At 42.0% G+C, this 12,691-nt stretch overlaps 1 protein-coding gene across 4 annotated transcripts in view; it reads right to left on the bottom strand.

Annotated features, from left to right (window-relative positions):
• CDK15 (cyclin dependent kinase 15) overlaps positions 1-12,691 on the bottom strand; it is a 132,506-nt gene that overhangs the window by 71,715 nt on the left and 48,100 nt on the right. For 3 of the 4 annotated variants that reach the window (XM_030916582.1, XM_030916581.1, XM_030916583.1), the window contains exon 10: positions 9,024-9,087. In XM_030916582.1, coding sequence (XP_030772442.1) covers positions 9,024-9,087 — 64 coding nt within the window. Of the gene's footprint in view, positions 1-2,543; positions 3,344-9,023; positions 9,088-12,691 lie in introns of those variants that run through there. The other variant, XM_010354956.1, reaches the window with a different exon arrangement.

The raw sequence follows: 12,691 nt of genomic DNA, 5'->3' as shown, positions 1-12,691 counted from the left end.
CAGGTACCAGTGTCATATTTATTTTTTACTCTCTTAGTCCCTAGTACCTAGCATTCAACACATATTTGCTGAATAAATAAGAAGTAGATGGTTGGATGAAAAATAAAAATGAAATAAATATATTAAAACTTATTTTTAAAACGTTAAAGTAACTCAAATGAGCCCACTTGTGTACCTGGCTCTGTGTGTGTGTATATTTTTTTTTGTTTTGTTTTGTTTTCTGAGATGGAGTCTCACTCTGTTGCCCAGGCTGGAGTGCAGTGGCAGGATCTTTGCTCACTGCAGCCTCTGCCTCCTGGGTTCAAGCGATTCTCCTGCCTCAACCTCCCGAGTAGCTGGGATTACAGGCACCCACCACCACACCTGGCTAATTTTTGTATTTTTAGTAGAGATGAGGTTTCACCATGTTGGCCAGGCTGATCTCAAACTCCTGACCTCAAGTGATCCTGCTTCGGCCTCCCAAAGTGCTGGGATTACAGGATTGAGCCACCACGCCCGGCCCCAGCTCTGTGTTTTACAGCGCTTGACGGTGCAAGGCACTGGCCATAAACATGGAGAAGGAGGCTCTGGTTTGAGCCATTTACATGGTATTTGGCACCTTGAGGCCTCTTTTATTCTTCAACTTGGAAGGAACATGGCAGAGTTTTACTTTACTTTTATTTCTTTTTAACATTAAAATTTATTTTTAATTAATAAATTAAAATTGTATATATTCTTGGGGTTTTACTTTAGAAAAAATACTTTTTACCCACTTTTACTCACTTGCAATTTTTCCTAATCTTAATTAAGATAGATAATCTACTCCCCCCAATAAAAACTAATAATTGACATCAAATAAATTAAAGATGAGAAAACTAAAAATAAATGTAGAAACTAGAAGCAACCATTAATGAAGATCAAAGTGGCTGTGTATCTAAATTAATTTCACTGACTGATTTGGGGGACGGGTTAATAAAGATGTTAATAGTAACTCCCCAGGAGCATTCGGCAACGCTCCAGAAGTGAGACAGTAATGAGCCCAATCGAGGTTCATAGATTCAGTGAACGCCAGTGGCTTCATTAGCTATAGAGAGGGAGGCTGCTGGAGTCCCAGGGTAGGAACTCCACTCAGATTACACTCCTGAAATATGTCGCCAGGCTCACAGATTCTAAAATCAAGTCTGGGTGGAAAGACATAATCATTTGGAAATGAACCTGCAAAAGTTTATGGCCGGTTCCCAGTCTAGGGCACTGTTTTAATTACCAAATCATTATATCTGCCCTTTGATAGTTAAGGTAAAGTGGAATACTGCTATGACCCCCTTGGAGTCCAACAGGTGTGGATATTCTGGGTCACCCCCTTCCTGGTTAGGTGACCCTGGGCAAGTCACATACTTCTCTTAAAGCCTCAGCTCTCTCATCAATAAAGTAGGGATTACAACATTGTCTCTATCTGATAGGGCTGTTGTGAATCAAAGTAAAATAAAATATGTAAAGTGTCTAGCTCATAGTTAGTCCTCAATAAATCGTAATTATTATTACCATTAATAAGGTGAATAATAACTTATATGTTCTTCTTTGCAAAGCAGACAATAAGAATTATTTAGAGTCCAAGAGGGTGCAACTGGAACTAGAACTCAGGTTTTCTAACTCTTAGTCATTGATTTCATTTCACAAATATCTACTGACTACTTATTATGTGCCAGGTAGGGGGCTTGTGTAAAATACTAGAAGCACTAGAAGTGGTCAGGTGTGCTCTGTAGAAAACGTCAGCACTCTTTCCACTATAGCATGTTTGGGTGAAGTTAACAATGGTAACACTAATGTTGTCTGTGATTTAGTAGCCCTTACTGGATACCCATTATGTAGCATGTACATGACAAGGATTCTCCCAGGGAAAGGCACTGTGGGCATAGAGTGGGCAGATATATCACTGCAGTCCAGGTGCGGGGAGCAGAACGGACCCATCACCAAATAAGAACAGCCTTAACAGGTGCACAACTAACTTAGGTAGGCGTTTGAAAACTGAGAGTCAGCTCTTAGGATGTGCGGATTCAGGCAAGGTTTAGGCCATGCAAGTAAAAGCAAAAGTCAGTTCTGGTGCCTGGAGGTATGTCTGACCTCTATAAGGAAGCCAAGATTTCTAAGGGAGCAGAGATAGCATCTGTTCTCACATACCTGTCACTGGGTCTGAACCACTGGCAAGTCACTGAGCAGCTGAACTTCCACACTATGTACAAAACCGAATGGGGGCGGTGGCTCACACCTGTAATCCCAGCACTTTGGGAGGCCGAGGCAGGCAGATCACTTGAGGTCAGGAGTTCGAGACGACCAGCCTGGCCAACATGGTGAAACCCTGTCTCTACTAAAAATACGAAAATTAGCTGGGTTTGGTGGTGTGCGCCTGTATTCCCACCTACTAGGGATGCTGAAGCAGGAGAACTGCTTGAACCTGGGAGGCGGAGGTTACAGTGAGCTGAGATCATGCCACTGCACTCCAGTCTGGGTGACAAGACTTCATCTCAAAAAACAAAAAACAAACAAACAGAAAAACCAAAAACCAAAACCGAATGGGAACTAACTTTTATTGAGCACCTACTAAAAGTTAGGCACTATAGCAGATGCAATTCAATATCATTTATTTTTCAGACTTATCCTGCAAAATGAGACAGAGGGATACAATATGATTAATGAAAGGAGAACAAGGTGTGGATGCAGATTTCACCCATTTCCAATAAGTAAACGCCTCTGTGTGAGCCTAGGAGAAAGCCTCTGTTTCCTCATCTGTAGAACTGGGCTACTCCATCCAGCATTGATCTTGGCAGGCAGTAATAGGGATTAGCAATTGTGTATGTTCTGTGTCTGGCACACAGGAAACACTTTTACAATGATAGGATTTCTCCCATTTTGCAGATTAGGGAACTAGGAAATAAGTAACTTCCTCAAGTTACCCCAGATAGTAAAAGGGGAGCTTGGACCTACAGTCCCATATGAATTGATGCCCACAGTTAAAGCCTCTCTTATCAATATCTTTCCCCTCAGTTCAACCTACTGAATAACTGCCTTGGCTAACAGTTCATGCAACCAAGCTGATGCCGACCCAGGTGCAGACCTTAGCCTGTGTTCACAGCAAACACAGATACTTGCTTAGAACCCTTTGAGCCCAAAACAGAATAGCTCTTTATCATCCCAGTGGGGACAAGGATCATTTTAATCATCGTCTGTCCCAAAGTGGTTTCAGATGCAGTGAAGCTCTCACACTGGATTTAAGGTCAAAATAAGTCATTCCTAGAACAAGGCTGCATTGCTGCAGTACAATGCTGCTGGATGTCAGTATGCCATCCATGCTGTTTCTTGCTTCCACCTGGTGGTCAGAAGTTGATAAAGCAAGCGTACTGAAAAACAACTGGGCGTCCGTTGGCCTGTCGCTCATGGTACATCTGATTCTGGTCCCTGCAGGGTTTTTAGTACCGCTTTCCTGCCTTTTGATTTTCATTACGTTCTTCTAGTGGAAAAACTTCCCACGTGCAGTGTTCTTTCCTGGGACTAAAAGAACCAGGATAATCCCGGATGCTTCCCTGCGGCTGAGCTCATGTCACAAATCAGGCATGATTTTCAGCGGATATTTCTTTAAAAGTTTGAAGGCCTCTGTGGACTCCATTCCCTTCTCTATGGGAACAAGCATCAAAGAGACAGGAATAAAATGCTTTGCACGCACATCAGGAACTAATTGCCAATTTGGCAAATGCATTGACTAATGTCATGCACTGTTATTTCTAAATCCTCTCCTGTCCTTGACCCCCAGTATCTAGATGTAAACTTGGAACCATTAGTGGAGAAGGATAAAGTCTTCTGGTGCCTCAAATGGAATTGAGAGGGATTTAAACTCAGCGCTTTTGAGTGTGGTGAAATGAACCCAGCAGTACATTAATGCTAGGATTTGAGCTCACACAGCGTGAGCGCTTTCAAAAACCATGTTTAAGGAAGCAAACAGAGCTATGACAGACCCTTTCAGTGGAGCAAAAGGAGTTGGATGAAACAATCAATGACACATTAAAAACCACAACTGGGCTGCAATCATGTAGGCAGGAAAAAAAGTTTCTCTTTATCGCAGGATCTTTGCATCTAATGAGATGGTGACTGGACAACCTCCAGAGGAGTAAGGCCTCCGTTTACTTTAGTTGAGAAATGTCTAAATATTTAGTTGATTCTCTTAAAAGCCCTACACGATTCTGTAGCAAACTGGTCTCTAAGGTATGATCTTATCAGTTCTGCATTGCCATTGGAACATCTATTTAAAGGGAATTTGAAAAAGAAAAATCAGAAAATACTATTAAAAATACAAATGCTAACTTTTTCTCTCTCAAAATTAACTATTTTTAATACCCTTCAGATACTTAGTTTAGAACCAATACCTTTCCAGTTACTACTTTCTCTTAATTGGTTCTAAATTGAGAGAACCCTCGACTGGGCTCCCAGCTGGGCTCCCTCAAATTGTACTGGTTGAATTGAAAGTTTAGGGGTGCTTATGACTACTTTGAATGAACTGGAAAGGAATGGAAATCTCATTCAGAATGCTTCTTGTATATTCTTCATTTCTACTGGTTCTAGTGGTGAAACCTACACTGTATGGTTTGGCATAGCCACTGCTCAGTGCTTGTGTCTCCACAGGGAAGCGGCTCCTGAGTGCGTTTTCGTGGGAGTGGCAGGGAGAGCTAAGAAGGCTAAAGGAACCTTGTAAAAATGTCTCTGGGGGTCGCCATTTGAATGCACAGTACTGTCTTCTACTAGCAGAGTTTAGCTAAGACCAGCATTCAATTTGCTCTAAGTTTCTGGGATCTTCAGCGCCACAACTCCTGTCCATTCTAGCTACGGCATCCACTGGGGCTTTAAACTCTTCCGACTTTCTGATAGCAGAATCTCCTCCAGCTTGCGGTTCTTTACTATTGCTTCCTGTGGAGTATTATTAAGGCTTACCAAACTCTCTCCCCTCCCCCACTGCAGGAGGCCCACGCAGCCCCGTCCAGCCAGCTTGATTAATGTGTCTTGGTTAATTGTGTGAAAGACGGCAGCCCTTTAGCAAGTGTGACCAGTTTATTGTTCAGCCAATCACGGGCGCCTCAGTTAGCATGTGAAAAGGGGGTGTACTGCCGGAGGAGGGTGAGTGTTCTGGCGGCTGAGTCAAAGGAGGAGCGTTTTGGGGGGTCACAGAGCAACACCCACTTCTTTGAGGGGATGTTACTATGCTCTACTAAACCTGTAAACCTCTAACTCAAAACACTTTTTTTCTCCTCCCTCTTTTTTCAAGATTTTTTTTTTCCCATGGTGCAAGTAGGCAAGATACTGGGTACTCTGTAGATGGAGTTCACGTTCCAGGGTTTTTAATATTTCACTTTTATATTTCTGTTAGAGAATGATCCTGCTGAGAGTCTGGGAATCTGTGCTCGTCAGAACCCCCTCACTGACACTTGGATATATTGCTCTGAAAGCTATCCCAGGAGAAAAGATTAAACAAAAAAAGCGCCTACTTTTCAAAGCCTACTTTTCAATCTGCCCACATCAAAATAAGACAACTGGCCCTTTGAAGTGGAGGACACAGAGTTCTCAGCCAGCTTGCTTAAAACGGGGAGTGGGGGAGACAGAAAGAAAGGAAGGAAGAAAGGAAGGGAGGGAGGGAGTGAAAGAGAGAGAAGGAAGTAAAGGAGGGAGGGAAAGAGAGAGAGAGAAGGAATGGAGGGAGGAAGGGAGGGAGGGAGGAAGGGAAGGAAGGAAGGAAGGAAGGAAGGAAGGAAGGAAGGAAGGAAGGAAGGAAGGAAGGAAGGAAGGAAGGAAGGAAAGGGAGGAAGGAAGGAAGGAAGGAAGGAAGGAAGGAAGGAAGGAAGGAAGGAAGGAAGGAAGGAAGGAAGGAAAGAAGGAAGGAAGGAAGGAAGGAAGGAAGGAAGGAAGGGAGGGAAAAGTAAGTTTCCAAAATCACACAACCCTCTTACCTTGCCCAGGTTTAATCAGGCTCTAGAATCTGAATTGATGGCTAGAAAACTTACAACCCCGCTCATCAAAGCTCCAAGAAAACAGTTAACTGTCAGAGAAATCTGTCAGGCGGGGTCAGCATCAGGTGACTTTTTAAAAGCTGTACAAATGGAAACTTTGCTGTCCTCCTAGAGGTGTCCAGATAAGGCCTAGAAATGGAGGCATGGGTGTAAATGGACACTGAATGGTTCTCCCAAGTTTCGGACAATTGGACTCCCTCAAAATTGTACTGGCTGATTCAAAGTTTGGGGGCTCCTAGGACTACTTAGAATGAAAAGGAGAGGAATGGGAAGCTCATCCAGAATGCTGCTGACACAGTGCTCATCTGTGACACTTTCCTGGCTCCTAGCTTGTCTTCTGTTGCCCTTAATCATTGACATTCAAGTGTGTAGAAGCCACAGCAGCTCAGGGATGGGGATGGGTAGGGGGTGGCTCAAAAGGAACTTATTGACTCATGTAAGGGGATGTTCCTGAAATGCAGATGTTGAAGACCCTTTTAAAACACAGTCCTTGGGATTGAGTTATCGATAGTACTGACCCCATGGCCCAAGATAGGCTGGACTTTTAAGATTTCCAAATCCAGGTTTAGACATCTTGGCTATGGCTAAGGTTCCAATTCCCTTTGCTCCATAAGCTCAGCCTGGCCCACAGCCACAAACTCCCCAAGCCATGGAAGCAGGGCTCACAAATGAGCACCCCAGTAACAAAGAGAACTGGTGAAAGAGTGTGGATGAATGAATCCAAACTCAAACACTAGAGATTCAAGAATGGACCCTCTCCATCTACGTAGCCCCAGCACATGGCACAGCAACTGACAGATAGTAGGTGCCTGAAAATTTTTGACCTATTTGAATTAAATTGAAAACTTAAAAGAAAAACAATGGATGATGCGCCCTATGGATGTTGGGCCTGGAGACTTTTCTTCTTATATAGAAAAACTGCACATTGTTTTGAAACAACAGGAAATTTTTAAAAATGCAACATATTTTCTCTGTTTTATTGGAACCCAGTTATCTTATTAAGCACACAATCTGGCAGGGAAGCACTTTGTCCAAGTTTCTATGATTATTGCTCTCACCAAGACATTTTGTATTAAGGATCACTGTTGATTGCCTGAACTAACCTGAAACCCAAATGTCTGAAGTTTGGGGGAGCAGCATATGCCCACCACAGTAGCTTTGTGTTGGCATCATCCAAATTGTTTCCTACAATCCATCTGTGACTCTGAACTTCCGCTGGCATCCTCAGTTAGGAAGCTGACAGAAAATAGAGAACAGAGTGGACAGGGAGAAGTACAGGCAGGGCAGGAAAAGATGAGAGCCAAGTTCTCCTGGAAACCACGGCAACTGGAGATAGGAGTAATTTGCAGACTGGACCATGGCTCCACAAGAAACTTGTTCTTTTTTCTCTATCTCAGACCAATGGAAATAGGCACTATTCCAAGCCCTGTGACTAGAGAATGGCATTTTTCTCAGGTGTTAAACTCTAGAAAAATAGTTAGAAATCATAAACCATTTGCAAATGATTTTAAGGCCTTTAGTAATGGATATAACCATTCACACAGCAGCAGAAAGGACTTTACAGTTAGTCTTTAGCTTGCTGTAGGGCTTCCATAATCCTGGTGGTTCAAGATGCCTGATCCCTATGGATAGCTGTAAGCAAAAGTATTGGATGCTGAAGAAAAGAAGAAAAAAAAAGTCCCCAACTCCCTATGTCTTTTATTTTCTTCTTTAATCACATTTTAACTCTACCAAAAATTCCTTGCTCTTATGAAACCCTTCCAGGACAATCTCATACCAAAGTTAGTAAGGACAGCAGGCCAGGTGCAGTGGCTCATGCCTGTAATCCCAGCACTTTGGGAGGCTGAAGCAAGTGGATCACCTGAGGTCAGGAGTTCGAGACCAGTGTGGCCGACATGGTGAAACCCCGTCTCTACTAAAAATACAAAAAATTAGCTGGGCATGGTGGCGGGTGCCTGTAGTCCCAGCTACTCGGGGAGGCTGAGGCAGGAGAATCGCTTGAACCCAGGAGGTGGAGGTTGCAGTGAGCTGAGATTGTGCCACTGCACTCCAGCCTGGGCGATAAGAGCAAAACTCCATCTCAAAAAAAAAATAAAAATACAAATAAAAAACGTTAGTAAGGTCAACAATTTGGGAAGATTTCGTTTTTAGTAATGGAACAATTATAGACTAGAAAATCTGGCTTGGAGCATATCCACCCTAACCTTGTCCTTATCTGTACCTTTCTACCTCCCCTTTAACCCTGCCAGTGAGAGCTCAGCTTTGGCATGGTCTTTATTTGCTGCTTCAGCTTCTAATATGATCCTCCATCCTGTAGTTCAGTGCCTGTCTCCTCCCTTCTGTCTCAACATCCTTGAAGTGACTACTGCTTAATCTGATCCCTCCGATGTGGCCTTGCAACAACTTCTCAAAGAATTCCCCCATGGATAACACTTCTAGCACTTCTACATCCATCCCAGAAGCCAGTCTTGAAAGACCAAATGTGTGAGAGAAAATGACCAAGTGTCAGGTTTACAGGCAATGAATGAACTCTTAGTAAGTACAACCTAGAGACAGCTTACTTGGCATGTCCTAGGCCTAGCGAGCCTCTACCTGTGTTCTGTTGCATTAGCTTTCTTTTTGTACTTAATGAAATTTAACAATCTAATCAATAAACTTATGAGAGTCAGGGGGCCCAAAAGTGAGCCCATCTTTTGAGTTGTTCTTTTGAGCCATTGGGTATTTGACAATGGATGTGGAATCTGCAGTAATAGTCATTTCAAATTATATTCAGCTTGCTACTTGTTTTACAGAGCTGGGGAACTGGTCTAACCTCAACTGCTATTTCAGTGTCTTCCTCATACAAAGATTAGTCAGGGAATATATGAATGTAGAAATTCCTCTATACCCATCTTTGCTGCTGAGTTCACAATACAAAAAGAACGCCCTGTTAGTGTGGCCAGTGCTCTCCTTACATTATTAATTCTCAGAGTATTCGGAAGCTCAGATCAATGTTACCTGGATTGTAGTTAGGTAGCTTGGAGACTCCCGGCCAAGTATCCTCTGTAGGAACTCCCAACACCTATATAAAGCCAAACAAAGAAAAAGACAGGTGAGGTGGGGAGAAGAGGTGGATGGAAGAGGTATGGATACATGCAGGACAGATAAGGGAAAGAACAGGGAAGAGTCAGATATATGTCCCATTGCATGACACCAGCTGATGTATACAAGAAAGAACTCTGAGTGTTTCCAACGTTTGTGGTTTCTTGGGCAAAACTGTAATACATTCCTATGGTCCTGGGCCTGCATTCTTACTGACTCACTTGTTCTGAGGCAGATCATACAGCCTTGCTTAAAGTCGTGTTCTCATCACTAAAGATTTACTGCATGATCATCATGCATTAAGACACCATGTTGGGAGGTAGGGATATAAAGAAGCAGGAGTGACTGTCTCTTTGCCTTACATCAGATGACAATATGTATATTGACAGGAGACACTTGACAGCCTAAATTATGCCTCAGTATGGGTATTCAGCTGTTCCCCAATGTGCTCAAATTAAAAAGGATTCAGATTACTGACCTTCACACAATGGAATGTTGGCTACAGATGACCCCAAAACTAACTCTAGTCCTTTCTATCACATTCATCTCATCTGCTTGTTTTCTCTGTGACTAGCAGCTTGGAATACGGTATTTGGTTTTTCACTAATGGATTGTTATGGGAACAACATCACTTGAAAAAGAGCTGGCCTATGCTTTGAATTATCGATTTTTTTTTTTTTTTTTTTTTTTTTTTTTTTTTTTTTTTTTTTTTTTGAGACCGAGTCTTGCTCTGTCACCCAGGCTGGAGTGCAGTGGAGCGATCTAGCCTCACTGCAAGCTCCACCTCCCAAGTACATGCCATTCTCCTGCCTCAGCCTCCGGAGCAGTTGGGACTACAGGTGCCCGCCACCACACCCGGCTAATTTTTTTGTATTTTTAGTAGAGATGGGGTTTCACCGTGTTAGCCAGGATGGTCTCGATCTCGTGACCTCGTGATCCTCCCGCCTCGGCCTCCCAAAGTGCTGGGATTTCAGGTGTAAGCCACCGTGCCCGGCCTTGAATTACCAATTTAAAGCCTTAGTTTTTAGTTAAGATGTATGAAAATAAAGTCTTTCGGAGTACAAAGCCAAAACAGCTCAGACTTTGGATGGAGCTATCACCATGAGTTCCCCGGTAGGCAATACCTTAGTATTTTTTTAGAATAATCATAAAAGCCCATAGGCAGTCATATATGGTAGCTAGAGTAACATTGTTTTTGTGAAATACTAATAAAACGCTAGTAGCTTTTATTACACTACTACAGTATAACTTTTCTTAGAAGCATATGTCACTATAACTCTTTTTAGAAACATCTCTTACAGAAAGAGTCTAGCGAATCCATCCGTAAAATGCTGGTTATAGATACTGGCCCAATTATTACGGCAGGGAGTCAATTGCCCAACAATGACTGAATATAATCAATGAAGAATCCAGAATCTTAATATCTATCAGCTTGTTGACTGGGACTCTGGCTGAGAGGTGTACTTTTTGGCATCTGTTAAGCTTGTCTTTAAACAAAAGACACTGAAGTGCTATTTTCCCTCATATAATAAAAAAATCATGCCACCCAGTAAAATCTTCCTTCTTTGATCCATTCCCTAAACAAACTAAAAAGCAACTGAGAGGATTACAGGCTTTTCCTACCAACCACCCTGAGCCCGAGGGAACACTAAGAATCCTGGAATCCATTTTGAAAAACCAACTGGACTAATTCTTCTTTTGTGGGAGAGGGCCAGGAGACAGGAAGCTAATTCTTCTTTTTGAACCTACCACCTTATGTATTTGCACAGATGCATGTGTAAACAAGGGGGTGTGAATCACATGTACCCATACATCCTCTGTTGGCTGGCAAAGTGCAATGAAAAGAAAGCAAAGATAATGAAGAGAAAACAATAGAAGAAATACATAACAACCACTATCATGTTTTCTCTAAGGTGACAGTTACCAGATGGTTGGTTACTTTGTATGATATTTAACTAAAGCCAACAAAATAGATACCAAAAAAATTTTTTTAAATCTTACGTTCAAAGCTTTAAAGTTGAGATTTTAAAAGTTTAAACAAAAATTCAATATACTTTATTTGGAAATTTGACCTTAGTTTCTATTTGAAAGTTATTGAATTCTTTTTCACTTGAGAAAATTACTAAATCTCTCCTTCACTGTCTGGGAAACTGAAAACCAAAAATTGTTGTTTTACTCCCTCCCTGAAGGCCCTTAAAAGGCAGCCAGTGAGTGCTATGTTTCAAACCACAGTGGTCTGAAGGGGCTGTTTATCTGCCTTTGTTGGAAAGGAAACTAAAAGCATTTTGATTAATGGATTTAAAGTTTGCATCGTTTATTCTGATTTTAGAACTAAATCCAGGATTATTTATGAAAAATACTTATTTAAAATCAGTTTTTAAAATTGATCAGAAAGTAGTGACAGCTATTATTTAGATGTAAACACATACACTACAAGCATTTCAGAAAAATAGTAAAACAAAGATTCAGGACTTCTCAATGTGTTTTTATTCCTAAGAATGAGATCTCAGGATAAATGGAGAACAAATTGTGGTTAGAGGTTAAGAGATTTAGAATGGACCCATTGCTTTCAGAGATGCACTTCTGACATCAAATATCACAGATTCTGAAGTAGCTTTCCTATTTTCATCTGTGTAGGCCATGTTTAGTAAAACACAAATTCAGGAACTATTTATAATCTGTATAATTTTCTAACCTGCTTATAGGCAACAAATGTGAAAATAGACAAATGGGAATAAATAAAACTAAAAAGTGTCTTCACAGCAAAGGAAACAATCAATAGAGTGAAGAGATAAACCATGATGGGAGAAAATATTTGCAAGCCATACATTTGATAAGGGGTTAATATCAAAAAAATACAAGGAACTCAATAGCAAGAAGACACCACCATTAAAAAGTGGGCAAAGGGCTGGGCACGGTGGCTCACGCCTGCAATCCCAGCACTTTGGGAGGCTGAGGCAGACGGATCACCAGAAGTTGAGAGTTGGAGATCAGCCTGGCTAACATAGTGAAACCCCGTCTCTACAAAATATAAAAAATTAGCCAGGTGTGGTGGTGCACACCTGTAGTCCCAGCTACTCGGGAAGCTGAGGCAGGAGAATTGCTTGAACCCGGGAGGCGGAGCTTGCAGTGAGCTGGGATCAAGCCACTGCATTCTAGCCTGGGCAACAGAGTGACACTTCATCTCCAAAAAAAAAAAAAAAAAAAAGTGGGCAAAGCACTTGTTATGGTTTAAATGTTTGTGTTCTCTTCATAATTCATGTTGAAACTTTACCCCCAATGCAACAGTATTAAGAGGTGGGGCCTTCAGCGGGTGATTAGGACACAAGGACGGAGATGAATGCCCTTATAAAGGAGCTGGAGAGAATCAGCCAGGCCTGTTTGCTCTTCTGCCTTTCCACCACGTAAGGACACAGAATTTGTCCTCTCTGGAGGATGCAGCGACAAGGCACTAACTTGGAAGCCAAATCTCTCACTGGACAAGAGCCTATAGTGCCTTGATCTTGGACTTTCCAACCTCTAGAACAGTGAGAAACAAATTTCTGTTCCTTTTTGTGTTTTTTTTTTTTTTTTTTTTGAGACGA

The sequence above is a fragment of the Rhinopithecus roxellana genome, chromosome 14 (genome assembly GCF_007565055.1).
Source record: "Rhinopithecus roxellana isolate Shanxi Qingling chromosome 14, ASM756505v1, whole genome shotgun sequence".
NCBI classification, from domain to species: domain Eukaryota; kingdom Metazoa; phylum Chordata; class Mammalia; order Primates; family Cercopithecidae; genus Rhinopithecus; species Rhinopithecus roxellana.
This window is presented reverse-complemented; position numbering and strand designations above follow the sequence as displayed.